The sequence below is a fragment of the Leptonychotes weddellii genome, chromosome 1, assembly GCF_054177405.1.
Source record: "Leptonychotes weddellii isolate Sample4059 chromosome 1, ASM5417740v2, whole genome shotgun sequence".
Classification (NCBI taxonomy): domain Eukaryota; kingdom Metazoa; phylum Chordata; class Mammalia; order Carnivora; family Phocidae; genus Leptonychotes; species Leptonychotes weddellii.
In genome coordinates this window covers 3,435,321-3,450,806 of record NC_138369.1, presented here as the reverse complement: position 1 = coordinate 3,450,806, position 15,486 = coordinate 3,435,321, and the positions used below count along the sequence as shown (strand labels likewise).

Genomic DNA, 15,486 nt, shown 5'->3' with positions numbered 1-15,486 from the left:
AATGGCACAAGGTTTAATTACCAGGGAAATAAAGCAATCACAAATGCGGAACTGGCACGGCTGCCACACTAACACGAAGAGAACTGCTAGCTACACAGAGATTGGAAAACCCGCGGGTACACAAAGTTACACCGGTTTACACTACCTGCGCTCCAACCGACTGCTACAGGAAGCCGCTACGCTACATGGAAGAGAAAAGCATCCCAGAGATTTAACCCCCAAAACCTTCTGGCTGATTCTTGACAGTCTTCATTCTGTCGTCGTTTACACAGGACTCTTCCGAATTTAGCTTCCAAAGTCCAAGATGCTTAACTGAATGTATCACCATTCACTGAATAGCTCAATTTCCAAATTTCTTTGAATTTCTTTTAACAGAACAGTCCAACATGAAAACCAGAATCTCTTCCATCGGTGCTCTGAGATATTTGCAGTCCAGAAAGTGAATAGCATTTGTTTGGAATTCTCATGAAGAAACTCTTTCCTCTTCTGGAATCCAGTTATGTCTCAATGTGTTAAAATGCATCTCCCTACAGCTACCTGCACTGCCTGAATTAAAAACCACAAAGTTAAGACACTGCCCAATATCACAAGATCTGTTTTGTGGGGAGCACGGGTATTAGCTCATGAGAGGCATCATGCAAACTCTTTCTACGTTCGTTTAAGTGCCGTTTACGTTTAAAAAGGCATGAGATCGTTTCATCTCATCAATACGTTCTGTAACATGAGAAGTGAGCCACTTTCACAGATCTGGTGATATGGCTGGGTTTCCAATCTCTATGATCCTGGTATGTTCTGGATCGTAAACCTTTAGAACAATGTATACTACAGTAAGGCAACTTTTTAAAATTAAAGAATTTAAATTAGAGAAGGTGGAAAGCTAGAATGGTTCCAAACCCCCGCTGGTAAGTTTTTCATTTAACAGTACCTGGCTCCAAGGATGGCTCTTCAATTTCCTGCAACAAAAAACATAAATAAGATTGTGCCAGATGAATGAAACCTACAGCTTCTTTACACCAAAAGCTGTAACTAAAAAGGGAATTTCTAAAACACGTACTAAGAAACTCACAAACACAACAGGTGGAGAACCTACTCACATTCAGGACAGAGCCCACACACAACACTGCACCTTGCTTGCCTTTGCCTCTGCCCCAAACCCCACCCCACCCCCTCCGCCTGGGCTGCTCTCAAGGGGCCTGGGATCTGGCTTTTGCTCCTGTTTGTGCTGCCTCATTTCTCCAGCGCCTGGCAACATTATCACTTTCCATGGCAATGACTGCATCACATGCCCGTCTGTCCCCCTAGACCGAACTCTTAAAAAAGCCAAGAGGGCAGTGTTTTTGTCCACATGTAGTATGTAACAGAATGCCTGACATTTATCATTTTTTTTCACTTAATGTAGATTAACTGCTGAAATTTTCAGAGAGTGAGGGAATAAAGGCACAGGTGGTTTGACCCCTGCTCTCAGTTCTCATGGTCCTACCATGCCTGCACCTGGTCACCTGAGCGCTCTCTCCAGGATTACACACTACTCCTTCCTTATCTCTCCCACCGGCGTTTCCACTGTGCCACCTCTAATTCCTAAACATCCCCAAACCCTTCCCAGGAAGCCCTAGCAATCCAGACCACTGCTGTTCCTCGCCTCCAACGGCATCCGGTTTTACCATCCCTTCCCTATCCATCTGCCACCATGGTGAGCACACGGTTCCTCCGTGGCCTATGGCCTTTGGCAATGGCCCCTCACACCAACTCTCTCCTGACAGGTCCATCTATACCCCTCCTCACCCCCAGCTGAGTCCCACACATCCCCCAGCACTTAGCTCAGGGGCCATCTCCTCCTAGAAAGGTTTCTCCTAATGGCTTCAGAGGCTGCCCCACTAAGGAAGAGCCTTTCCCTCACTATGGGGTCCTCAGTGCCTACAGACCCTCTGCATGAGGCACTTCATCCTGGAATTCCAGCCAATACTGATGAGCGCTGACTAGGTTCCAGGCACGTATTTAAGCCCTTTACACACACACGTTAATCATCAGACAGCCCTAACAGGTTGGTACTCTTAGTATCATCCTTCCTCTGGGAGACTGGCACAGAATGGCTGACAAACTGCCTCAAGGATACAAACAAAGCAGAGCCACATTCTGCACAATGGCTGTGTGAGCAGGAGTCCAGGTCAGCCCAGGTCTCTTCCCAACATGGCTGGTGTGTACTTCACACAGGGAGGAAGGGCCCTGTGAGGATGGCGACATTCATCTCTGCACACATGCCCGACACACCACAGGCACGAACAAACGCCTGGGACATGGGGGCGGGAGGTCCACACCTTCATTGGGAGCTGGCCTGCCATTCTGAAAAGCCCCAGGAAACTGTTCACTTTCCTCATACCTTCATTCTATGTATTTTGTTTTCATGCAACGTACCCCACTCTGAGATTTAACCCCACTACTAAAGCCAAAGATCACTCTAGGCAGAATTCTCTCCTTTAACTTTCTCCAGAGAGAAACAAATCTATCCCTGTTTGTCTCTGGAAGGGTTTATGTATTTCCCACTTTAACACAGGAGTCTTGGACCTAGAAAGACTTGAGAAAATGACACCCGGCTCCCCCTTTCCTTTCGGAGCCAGGAATGGATGGTGTCACTTTGCAGCTGGAGAGAGACATCAGCCCTAAAGGTAGGCTGGGTTCCACCATGCTTTCTTGAGGTTTGTACACTCCTTGAAGCTGGGTTTCTGACTTGCCAATAACTAACCTTGCCCTTGCCTGGCTGAAGCAAATGGAGATTGCATCTGAAAGAGGATTTCTAATTAAGCATACAGGTGAATGAAATATGACAACAAAAAAAACCCCCCAAAACAAAAATAAACACTGGCAAAAGCTGACTGTATTTTCATTTCCTTGCAAAACTTTCCAATTCAACGAAAATCAGATAGCTACCCAGCTAAGTTTATTCCAATGGTTTATATATCTAGGCAGGCTGGCAGAAAAATTAAAAGGAAACTCAAGACCCACATTTATGTAAATCCTACCTGAAAGTTAGTCCACATCTCATTTGTTCTCATCTAAGATTTAATATTTACACAGATGATACAGTCAAGACGATAAAGTCATCAAAGGAAATCTGTGCATTTTCTACGAGAAAAATTCCCAAAGGCAGAACCAGACCCCCCAAGATGCCACCTTTCCCAGCTGTGATGTCTGTGTTCTCGCCGCCCCACCCTCCTGAGTCCTCACCTGGACCCCAATAATATCTCCTAGGTAGAGAGTGCTCCCCCAACCCCCGCCACCATCTCCCCTTAGTCTTTCTGCAGAGAATGCCACCCAGAACAGATCAGACAGGCAGTTCTTCCCCCAGCAGTCAAAATCAACAAGAACGTCCCCAGACAGGCCCTCCTCTCAGCTATAGATAAGCCACAGTGCTGGTAGGGGAAGCCACGACGATGAGTCCTTTGTAGTAAGCATGTTGTATTTGGGGAAAGTGGAAAACGAAGCCCTCTGAAAATGCCAATAGGTCAAACAAACCTTGTAATGACTTTTACTTGGGAAGGCCATTCAACATCTGAAGTGGTCTCCAGAAATGGTAGTCTAACCTTTGATTCTAAAATTACTGAGACATATAATTTACCTGTAATATAGTGAAGTCAGATGATGAAGTATCTAAATTATTTAGGGTTTCTTTGTCTTCGATCTGTAAAATAAACAAAAATACAGTTTACAATGTCAATATTAGGTAACATGACAGCACATCTGTAAAATGAAAAGTAACAACCATGAAAATCACTTATGACAAAATTCCAAACATGATGCAGGAATCCAAACAGCATTATAGCTTGACTTCACCTCGATTTAAAAAAATGTTATAAATGTATACAGTATTTGCAAACAGACTGGGAGACCCACTATGGTAGCACTGAGGGTTTTAAGATATAAGTCAAGCTTTTAAGAAAGAAAAACAAAGTTTAAGTTAAGCAGAAAAGAGATTAAAATTAGATAGTACACAGACTCTCCCAAGTCCGTTGGAACACTAGGTTTGGGGGCTGCTCTTCTGTGAACAAGGTCCAGAAACAGACTGCAGAATGGATTCTTGGGATTTCTGGGGCCACCACCACTTCTCCAAGCCCGAATGCTACTGCTACTGAGCCCGCTGCCCCAAGGTGATTCTGGCCAAGACCGAGATGGCATGTCTGAGCACCGGCCTCTTAGCCTCATCAATTTCCAAACTGGAGTGTGGGGACAGGAACACAGGACTGCCAAGGCAGGTGGCCCACGGAGGCCCCTCTGTTGGGGAAAAATGACTGGTATGTTGACCTTCTATTCCAAAAGGTGAGCTCTCCCCAATAAGGTGGGGATTCCCCACACACATAAGGGAGGTTCATGATATTACTGTTGTGAGAACCAAAATAATTTAAACTGCTTGCTGTGAAGCCCCAAGGTGGTTATATTTTAGGGAGGGGGGTAATTTTCAAGTACTTTAGCAACAACATGTATGGTTATACTACGTTTATCCGACTAGGAAACCACCCTTGCGCCACTCCTTCCCTCCCCCGATGCAATCGTCTTCGGATGGTCAGTACATGCTCACAAAGAGTGCTGCACACATGCGTGCAAGACCACCTCTCCTTTCTCTGTGCACTCTGAGCGGCAGCACATTCTGTCCCCTGCCATATTTCCACCTCCCTCGTGAAAATTGTTTTAGTTCATATGAATCTACTTATCTCATTTACATGGTTATATAACAGTAATAATTGTATTACTAGAAATAATACTACAATTTTACAGTAACAACAACAGCCCCATGGTGTTGCTATATGCCAGGCACAGTTCTAAACCAGGGTCAGCAAACTTTTCCTACCAAGGGCCAGACAGTAAATATTTGAGACTTTGCAGGCCAGATGGTCTCTGTCATGACTACTCTATTGTTTGAGAAAGCAGATGTCACGGATGACTGCCACAAACAGGTATGGCTATGTTCCAACAGCTGTTGGCCAGTTTGATGACTTTAGATCTAAGCTACTAATAAACGTTCATCTATTCAATCCTCCCAAAACCTATTATTTTTACAAGTGAGGTCCAGAGAGGTTAAGTAATTTGCCCAAGGTCACTCAGCAAATTGTCAGACCTCTAGTGAACGGTCTTCAATTCTTAACTTACCCTACTTTTACTAATTTTAATTAACCATCACTGGCAAACATGTAGGATGTTTCCAGACTTTTATGACTGAAGGTATTATTTTCTAGTCAGAGGGGGGAAAAACAGCCTTCAGAAAGAGCAGCTAATAAGGAAGGGTATGTACTTTGTGTCACTGCTCTAGTGTTCTGGGTACTTTCTACGAAGCCAGCAAATGAGACTTACACCGAAAAATAAAATTACACACCCTATTTGTATCAAAATGACAGTCAATGCTCAAAATCAAACTCCCCACTCAAAGATGACAAACTACTACCTCTCAGGATACTCAGAATCAGTTCTAAGAGGAAATGCAAAAATATTCTAACGAATGGCAGGAGCGGATCCACTAGCAGAAAACAGGGCTTCTTTCCCTTGGGGCGACTCGATATACTCACTGCAAGAGATCTGAGAGCCACTAAGAAATCAAGGTACCTCCCAGGAACCAACATGTAAGGATTGCTACTGAGATGCCTAACAGCTGCTGATTTTCACTGCCTTTTCGGTCTACCCGACAAACACTCATCCTCACAGAAATAATCCAACAAATTATCTGCACCAAGTCAACACAATGTAGGAGTTAAAGCAGACTCTGGACTTAGCCTGGTCTTAATTCTTATTCTCTTTGGAGCTGTGGGCTGCCTGGAGAGACTTCTTTACCTCTTTACTCCCGGATTTCCTCAAGTGGAAAATCGGCAAAATATCATCTACATATGCCCTGTTCTTGTTAAAGTATTGAAGGACATCTGCCTAATGCCTGGCAAACTGAATTCAATAAATAGTACCCATTGTAATTGTAGTATAATTAGATTTGTTTCTAAAATGAAAAAAACTAAAGCTCTGAAGACCGTGTCAAAGCTTATTTTATGAAACGCTGACTAGGAGGAAGGCATGGATCAGCTATCAGGAAAAGGTCAACTTTCAACCTCTATTTTGCTATTTTCAAGGCATGCGAACCATACCACCACAGACCAAGCTCCTGTAATAGGAAGGTCTCTGAGAGCGTCCCTGAAATGTTTAATGATGCATTATGCAAACAGCACATACTCCTGGATCTCACCGAGACACTTCTCAACAAAGTGTTTTCAGATTGTCTGGATTTTACACGTGAACAGATTAAGCACCATCCCACTGAACTAGCAGTAAAAGAGCTCAATTCCAAATATAAACCTTATCATCTCTCAGGACATTTGAGGAACGGATACATTCACGGTGCATCCTAGAGAGAGACACTGCCGAGTTACCTACAGCATGTTCTTGAAGCTGCTCAGGAAGCTCTTTCATTTCTCCCTCGACTAGCTCTCTACTATCGGACAGGGACTCTGGGAGGTTATCTGCATCATCGTCTTCTACACAGTCTGCAACACTTCCATTATCGATTTCTGCTTCATCCAATACACTGATATCCATCATGTCAATGTCTTGCAAGTTCTCCAAACTAGTTTCAACATCCTCCTGTGACAAAACAAAACACAACCATCACATGACTGCCGTAGGTCGATCCACCAAGTTGATTCACTGACAAGGCTGCACATACCTGTCCATCCCCAGAGTTTTCCTCCAGCCCATTGTCTTCCACACCCTCTTCTTCTGGTTTACGCCCTGAAGAGAGAATAGTTTACAGCACCAGATCAATGATCTGTATCTTCCAGAAGCAGTAACTTTTACAGGCCCTAAGCATCACAGAAGCAGACACCAACACCTGTAGCACTTCCCAATTTAGAAATGGTAATCCTGGAAGGGTAAGGCCTTTCGGGACAGAGCAGCCCACGCCCCCGCTCCCCTCAAGCAGAAGAGGTTCTGTTCTCATCAAGTGGCTGTGCAAGTATAAGGAGCTGGAAATGAGTACTTAGTAAGGTCAAGGCAGATCAGACCTGTTTTAATGCCTGGCCATTGCGTCAAGCAGCTTTGGCTGTGGGGAAGACAGTATTTCATACAGTGTGCTGTTTTTTAGTTAAGAAACATGGGGCATAGGGGCGCCTGGGTGGCTCAGTGATTAAGCGTCTGCCTTCGACTCAGGTCATGATCCCAGGGTCCTGGGATCGAGCCCCACATCGGGCTCCTGGCTCAGCGGGGAGCCTGCTTCTCCCTCTGCCCCTCCCCCTCCTTGTGTTCCCGCTTTGTCTCTGTCAAATAAATAAAATCTTATTAAAAAAAAAAACCAACAAACAAACATGGGGCATATTTTCCCATAGAAACTGACACAACAAACTATAAATAAGCAGTAAGAAAAGCCATTCGTAATTTTACCACCTAGAGTTATAGCCCCCATGTTATAATGACATACACAGACATCCTCCTCTATTCTGCTATGTATATACATGCACTGTATTTACTGTATAAAATGACACTGTACCATCATTCTGTGATCTTGTCCCTTACTATGTTATGAACTTATTTCCATATTCTTTAACAGCATTATACAGATACCACCATTGATCTAATTAATACGTATGCGTGGAAATTCAAGAAAATGCTTATAAAGATGAACATCCTGGCAGTTCTTTTCGTACATAGGCAATTACCATTTTAGAGCATATTTCTAGAAATGGCATTCCTAAGACAAAGGGTGTGTATATTTTTAAGACTTTTATTAAAAACAAAGAACCCACATATCATCAAGATGCCCCAGAGGAAGGTTGTTCCAATTCATACAGTTCCATCAACAATGAATACAAGTGCCAATCTTTCTGAATCTGTTAAAACCAGCTTTATTTCTTACCCTTGCCAATGTTCTAGGCAAAAAAGAATACCTTTTTAACCTGAATTTATCCTTAGGTTGAGTATTTTTGTTCAGGAGGCTGGACTCATTTTCTGGCTCACATTACAGTTTTTAGACAGATTTGACTCCGTTGCTTTGAAAAATGAGGAAATAATTTCCCCTTAACGTCCCTCACTCAACCTTTTAGTATTTTTTTTTTTTAAGATTATTTATTTATTTATTAGAGAGTGAGCAGGAGAGAAACAGCATGAGAGGGGAGAGGGTCAGAGGGAGAAGCAGGCTCCCCGCTGAGCCGGGAGCCCGATGTGGGACTCGATCCCAGGACCCTGGGATCATGACCTGAGCTGAAGGCAGTCGCTTAACCAACTGAGCCACCCAGGCGCCCAACCTTTTAGTATTTCTTACGGAGAGATTAATTTTAGAACATTCACAATCTGTTCTGAAGACAACAGTTCACAGTGGGCAGGCACATTGGCACATTCATCTAAATAGCATTTTATGTGGAGATTTGCCTTTATTTTTTGTATTAATTATAAGGATGAATTAAAAAAAATAGAAATATGTAAAGGATAAATAGAAATGCCACGGCTGAAGAGAAAATGGAAATCACTAGCCACGATAATCATGAAAAATGTAGGGGAAAAGTGAAAATTTTGATCTAAGAACAGGCCTGCTAAAATTAAACTGATTGACTCTTTTCATTGTGAAGAATAAAATCCCACGTATGAAATACGAGACCATGTCTCAAAAGCAGAGTGTAGTACCCAGTAAGGTTACATGCTTTGGAGCTATAGCTCCTTATCACAAAGGCAATGCTCAACTTCTTTTGTGACTTAGTCACAAAACAAAAAAAACCTCACTTCCCTCAAGACCTTCTTCCCAACCTGAAGATGGATTTCTTAAGGCCATTAAGTGTTTTTTCAAGAAATATAAGAGAAATAAACATTAACTTGCTTATATTTTAGGATTAAACTTGTAAGTATATGAAATGTGTAATATTCAGGGCAAAAAAAGGCGGGAGAAGGAAGACAAAAAACCCAAACCTAATCATTTATACCATAATTGAGTTGTTGTTTTTTTTTTTAAAGATTATATTTATTTATTTATTTGACAGAGAGACAGCAAGAGCAGGAACACAAGCAGGGGGAGTGGGAGAGGGAGAAGCTGACTTCCCACGGAGCAGGGAGCCCGATGCGGGGCTTGATCCCAGGACCCTGGGATCATGACCTGAGCCGAAGGCAGACGCGTAACGACTGAGCCACCCAGGCGCCCCCGTAATTGAGTTTTTTAAAAAAAACCTCTCTCCGGGATAAGAACTTCCTTATTACACGTGTTACCTGATTTTTCCATGGTCTTTTTTTTTTTTTTTAAAGCTTTTATTTATTTATTTGCAAGAGAAAGAGAGAGCACAAGCAGGGGCGGGGCAGAGGGAGAAGCAGGCTCTGATGCGAGGCTCAATCCCAGGACCCTGGAATTGTGACCTGAGCTGAAGGCAGATGCCCAACCGACTAAGCCACCCAGGAACCCCTGATATTTCCATATTCTAATTTCATTCAGAAATATCTTTCAGGAAATCTGAAAGGTTTTTCAGGAATATATTATTTAAAAACATAGATCATGACACTAACAGTAGAATTCAATACATTATGTGCAAATAGCCTTAGTGGCTGGCTGGGAACACCATTGCCATTTTGTAATATCTAAGACAAAATATGCCTTGAGCTTTAAAAAATGTCTGAACTCAACTCAATGGTCTCTATGTAAATATACCAGGAAGTTGCACCAGCAACATTTCCACAGATTTATATTTGATAAAGCTAGTATCATTCTAGAATATATACATTGGTTTTATCCAGTTCTATCCCAGTTACTAGGAAAAACCTAAGTAGGTCACCACAAACTTGCAACCCTTTCTTTCTCTCTCCCTTTCACAAGAGAGGCAGCAGGTTTCCAACAAGCAAAATCAGTTTTCCACTTTCACAACCACCTTTGCTCCAGAGCAGTAGCACAGATACACTGCAGCCTAAACCTCTTGGGGGAGGGGGAAATGCTCTCAAGTAAGAAAGGACCAGAGATGTCAACGGAATTCATGGTCTTAAGATCATTTAGTCTTGGGGCGCCTGGGTGGCTCAGATGGTTAAGCGTCTGCCTTCGGCTCAGGTCATAAGCCCAGGGTCCTGGGATGGAGCCCTGCATCAGGCTCCTAGCTCAGCAGGGAGTCTGCTTCTCCCTCTCCAGCTCCCCCGTGCTTGTGCTCCCTCTTTCACTATCTCTGTCAAATAAATAAAATCTTTAAAGAAAACCAAAAACAACCCCTATTAAAAAAAAAATTTAATTTTCGGTATATATAGAAAACATAACCCTGGCTGGGAAGCTTATCAAGAAGCACTATTTGGGAAAAGGCACCCTACTTTCTTTTTCTTTCTTTTTTTTTTTAAAGATCTTATTTATTTATTTGACAGAGAGAGAGAGACAGCGAGAGAGGGAACACAAGCAGGGGGAGTGGGAGAGGGAGAAGCAGGCCTCCCGCGGAGCAGGGAGCCCGATGTGGGGCTCGATCCCACGACTCTGGGATCATGACCTGAGCCGAAGGCAGACGCGTAACGACTGAGGCACCCAGGCGCCTCAAGGCACCCTACTTTCTAAAAAGGAAAAAAATGCGCTTAAACCAATGCAGAATTGATTTGAATGAAAAATACAGCTATCTAGAATAAACCAGAATGCTGTCTTTAGTACCAAGGGAAAAGGTGCCCCTCAAATCCTTTCTCCAGAGGAATGTCCTCTTCGTTCCCAGCCTCCAAACTCTAAGGCTCTACTTGCCCTGCTCTGACATCCCTACCCTGTTTCTAGCTTTCATGCCTGGGGTTCCAGCTCCTCTTCCTGGCTGTACTTCTGCCTCAGGGATCATCTCCAAATGCATCGGTTAGACTGCCTCCTCTGACTTCTGCTCGGATTCCAACACAGCACCCCGAGTGGCCTAATGCATGTGGGCAGGTCATTACTTTTAAAACGTATTTGATTATACAAATACATTTATGTAATTATCCACTCAAAGAGTCACACTCATTTCACTGTCAATTTTACTTCACTAATAAAAGATTCATGCTCATAAATATTTTCTTGCACTACATATTAATCCATCCCCATCTTTTACTTCATACTGCGAACGTTGCTTAGTTTAGTGACCCCAGTGCAAAGAGGCTTTATTAATTTACCATACCCAACAACTGCCCATTTCCTCACATCCTTGCTAATATGGGATATTAGGAACAGTATAAATTTTTATAAACGTAAGAGACAAAAATGATAATTCTATTTTTATATGCTTTCCTTCAATTACTAGCAAGAGAACCTTTTTTTGTATACAGGTCATGTTTGCTTTTACTTTATCTGTGAACTCCTTATTCATAGTCTCTACTTGCCAACCGGACTGCATGTTTTCTTTACTGAGATGTAAGAATACTTAACGTTTTCTAAATATTCATATTCTATAATACTTTTTTCTAAGCCTGTTGCATCTGAATTATTTATGTCTTTTGCTAAGAGAATTAAACCTTTTACGCAGCTGAGTTTATTTGCCTTTTTGTCTTGCTTTTAGTGTCATTTCAGGTCTCCCTCACCACGGTGACTATGAAAGTGCTATCCTAGCCAGAATTTCTATTTGCCATGGAAGGAGGAAGAACAGACCTTTCCCCACCATCAGATAGACAGCCAACTGTTCCAGCATCATCTACTGAAAAATCCTTAGAGCCACCTTAAAAAAAAAAATTTTAGGGGCACCTGGGTGGCTCAGTTGTTCAGCGTCTGCCTTCGGCTCAGGTCATGATCCCAGGGTCTTGGCATCAAATAAATAAAGAAAATTTTAAAAAATATATTTTTTTTAAGTAGGTTCCACACCCAACGTGGAGCTTGCACTCACAACCCTGAGATGAAGAGTTACTCACTCTAACAACTGAGCCAGCCAGGCAACCCCAATGCCACCTTTAAGAGGAACAAATCTTCAAACTTCCCACTGTTTGATGTCCTACTATTAAAATTCTTTTTTTTTTTTTAAGATTTTATGTATTTGCCAGAGAGACAGAGAGCATGAGAGGGAGGAGGGTCAGAGGGAGAAGCAGACTCCCTGCCGAGCAGGGAGCCTGATGTGGGACTCGATCCCGGGACTCCAGGATCATGACCCGAGCCGAAGGCAGTTGCTTAACCAACTGAGCCACCCAGGCGCCCTAAAATTCTTTTTAATACTTAAAATATTTAAAATTCTTTTTACTATTTATTCTTTTTTTTTTTTTTTAAGATTTTATTTATTTGACAGAGAGAGACACAGCAAGAGAGGGAACACAAGCAGTGGGAGCGGGGGAGGGAGAAGCAGGCTTCCCACCAAGCAGGGAGCCTGATGCGGGGAGCCCAATGCGGGGCTCGATCCCAGGACTCTGGGATCATGACCTGAGCCGAAGGCAGACACTTAACAACTGAGCCACCCAGGGGCCCCAATTTTGGTTATTCTTATACACTTTCTTTTTAGATCAGCTTGGGGCTAATCGACAACTTTCTAATATGAGATCATCACATCTACGAAAACTTTCTCAAAATTAGTTATGTCACAGGTCTTAAAGATTTCCTTTTACTTTTATTTTGCCATTTAAGAACACTAAACATAGATTTTTTTTATATCCATCTTGCTTAACTCTTTGACTCACAAGTATCACTGCCACCTGCAAAATCCAAGAGAAACAATTAATAAACAATTTTAACTAGCTAGCAAATTTAGTTGGTGCACTGCTCATATTAGCCAGAGCTTTACTTTTTTCACATTTCTGAAGCTGTCACTGGCTAATTTGATTGCTTCATCAGCATTTAATTTCATGAGGCATATTCAGTCCAACAGACCTTACAAACCCAGCACTGGCCTACAAGGTACCACTCTCCACAAAAAAGAACAAGGGTGCCTAGAAGAAATGGCTGATTCCCAGGGTTCAGCAGGAAAGTACAAGAGACTGGAATACTCTATTCTGCCAGAAAGTAACAAAGTGCTCAAAGAGTGATATGGATATGTCAAAAAGACACACAAGTCAGCTTGAAGGGCTCTCACTGGAACAATCTGAACATCAAAATAATCATCACAAAGGTTTATAACTTACAAAGTAAGAATCTCTAAGTTTCTCACTGATAAATAAGGAAGAAGGGCAAGCCATCCCTTATGGCAGAAAACCAACTAATAAACGTAGATAGGATGATAAATTTAGAAAATCACCAGTGGAGGGGCGCCTGGGTGGCTCAGTTGATTAAGTGACTGCCTTTGGCTCAGGTCATGATCCTGGAGTCCCAGGATCGAGTCCCGCATCGGGCTCCCTGCTTGGCAGGGAGCCGCTTCTCCCTCTGACCCTCCCCCCTCTCATGTGGTCTCTCTCTCTCTCTCTCTCAAATAAATACATAAATAAAATCTGAAAAGAAAAAGAAAATCACCAGTGGATAAGAATCAGTGGGTGCTAAAACTAGCTGAGGAAGAACAAGATATTTACAGAAGTCTCAAGGTATCTTCCCCACAGATACAATTACAAAGGGTAAGATAATAACTTTCCAGTGGAGAAACCTGACCAACAGCACTTTAAGTTACTCAAATGGACAGCATGTGCCTCCAGAGGATATGCGGAGGAAGAGAATATGGAGGATGAGTGAAGTTTCTGGTACTGCTGACAAAAGTATATAATTTGAATCTAATGAGAGAAAAAAAATGAACAAGTAAATAAATCCCAATTCAAAAAACCTTCAAAGCCTTCAAAACAAATGGTCTGTACGCTTCAAAAATGGCAATACAGGAACACAACAAGTCTTAGAAACTGCCCCAGATAAAAGGAAACCAGAGAGACATGACAACTGAATGCAATGCATGACCCTGGATTATTTTAACTTTTGAGCTATAAAGAACCTAGTATCTAAAGAAGATGTCAGCTTTGGCAACTGTATCCACGTTAATGTCTTGATTTTGACAACTAGGTCTCTGTAATACCCTTGCTGTCAGGCAATACCGCAGTATGGGGGGCAAAGGGGCCCATGCCAGCCATTCGTTCTGAAGTAGTTCAGAAATGAAAAAAAAACATACATACATACATAAGGAGGTGGGGGGAGGATAAAGAAATTTAGTAAAATGATAACATCTGAGAAGGCTGGATGAAGGACACATGAAAATTTTTTCTGATTCTTGCATCTTTGCCCTAATATTAACCTGTGTCAAAACAGACAAACAGCCCAGCAGCACAGGATCAGAAAAGAGCTAAAAAGCAAACATAAACTTCGCTTTTCCAGTTACAATTTACTGTTCTGATAATTCAAAAGATTCTGCTTAAGAGATGACTGGTATGAAACTACTCTGGAGAAGTGCTGAGATTGCCTGACATACACTCTAGGATTGTGCTTAAAATAATCAGTATGATTTCAAAGCATTTTCAGTTTCTTCAAACGGGTCAGAAGAATGAACCTTATTTTCATTAAACTCTTGCTAATATGTAAAAGGTTGTCGAAAATAATTCAGTAGAATGTACATACTTGCCGTACCAAATATCAAAAGGTACTGTAAAGCGCAGGAATAGAACAAATTATGCCAAGCAAAGAACCAGACACAAAAGAGTTTGTATTGAATGGTTTCATTTTACATGAAGTTCTATAACAGGCAAAACTAATCCATCATAAAGTAATAACAAACTTTTGGGGGGGGGTGTTAGGGGGCTTAGGGGAGTGTGACCGGGGAAAGGCACAAAGAATCAGTCAGAAATGGTCCATACTTTGATCCCTACCTACCTCACACCATATGCAAAAGTAAATTCCAAATGAACTGAACATCCAAGTTAAAAAAACAAAACCATAAATATTACTCTACAACGTAGAACGTAGAATACTTTTTATAATTTTAAAGCAAAAGAGAACATTTTATTTTTTTACCTTTTTAAAATAACTAAACTTGGGCGCCTGGGTGGCTCAGTTGGGTAAGCGACTGCCTTCGGCTCAGGTCATGATCCTGGAGTCCCGGGATCGAGTCCCGCATCGGGCTCCCTGCTCGGCAGGGAGTCTGTTTCTCCCTCTGACCCTCCTCCCTCTCATGCTCTCTGTCTCAAATAAATAAATAAAATCTTTAAAAATAAAATAAAATAAACTTTAAAAGAAGATTTTTTATCTATTTAGAGAAAGAATGTGCAAATGTGCAGGAGTGGAGGGGAGGGAGAGAATCTCAAGCCGACTCTGCGCTGAGCCTGACGCGGAGCTCCATCCCACGACCACCCACAAGATCATAACATGGGCTGAAATCAAGAGTTGGATGCTTAACCGACTGAGCCACCCAAGCACCCCAAGGAGGGCCTTTTAAAACACAACATAAAGTCTAGAAACCATATAGGACAGGTTGACAGTGCAGCCTGTATTAAAGATTAAAACTTGAATGACTATAACATCACGAAGAAGTTAAGTCGAATGACAAACTAGGAAAAAACAATTGCAATATTTTAGAGAGCAAGCCCTCAGAAGTCATCAGTAAGACAAACTCAGTAGAAAAGTGGGCAAAGGGCATTAAAGGCAGTTCAGAAAATACAGATGGCCCATTACCAGAAGCGGTTTAACCT

General features: G+C 42.2%; 2 protein-coding genes across 2 annotated transcripts in view; both read right to left on the bottom strand.

Annotated features, from left to right (window-relative positions):
* RPL36 (ribosomal protein L36) overlaps positions 1-15,486 on the bottom strand; it is a 168,492-nt gene that overhangs the window by 28,046 nt on the left and 124,960 nt on the right. The gene's annotated exons all lie outside the window — the stretch shown is intronic.
* SAFB (scaffold attachment factor B) overlaps positions 1-15,486 on the bottom strand; it is a 37,662-nt gene that overhangs the window by 15,277 nt on the left and 6,899 nt on the right. The window contains exons 3-8 of the mRNA XM_081805256.1: positions 6,692-6,756; positions 6,403-6,609; positions 3,614-3,676; positions 3,018-3,050; positions 921-953; positions 42-90 (exon numbers count right to left, since the gene is read on the bottom strand). Coding sequence (XP_081661382.1) covers positions 42-90; positions 921-953; positions 3,018-3,050; positions 3,614-3,676; positions 6,403-6,609; positions 6,692-6,756 — 450 coding nt within the window. The remainder of the gene's footprint in view (positions 1-41; positions 91-920; positions 954-3,017; positions 3,051-3,613; positions 3,677-6,402; positions 6,610-6,691; positions 6,757-15,486) is intronic.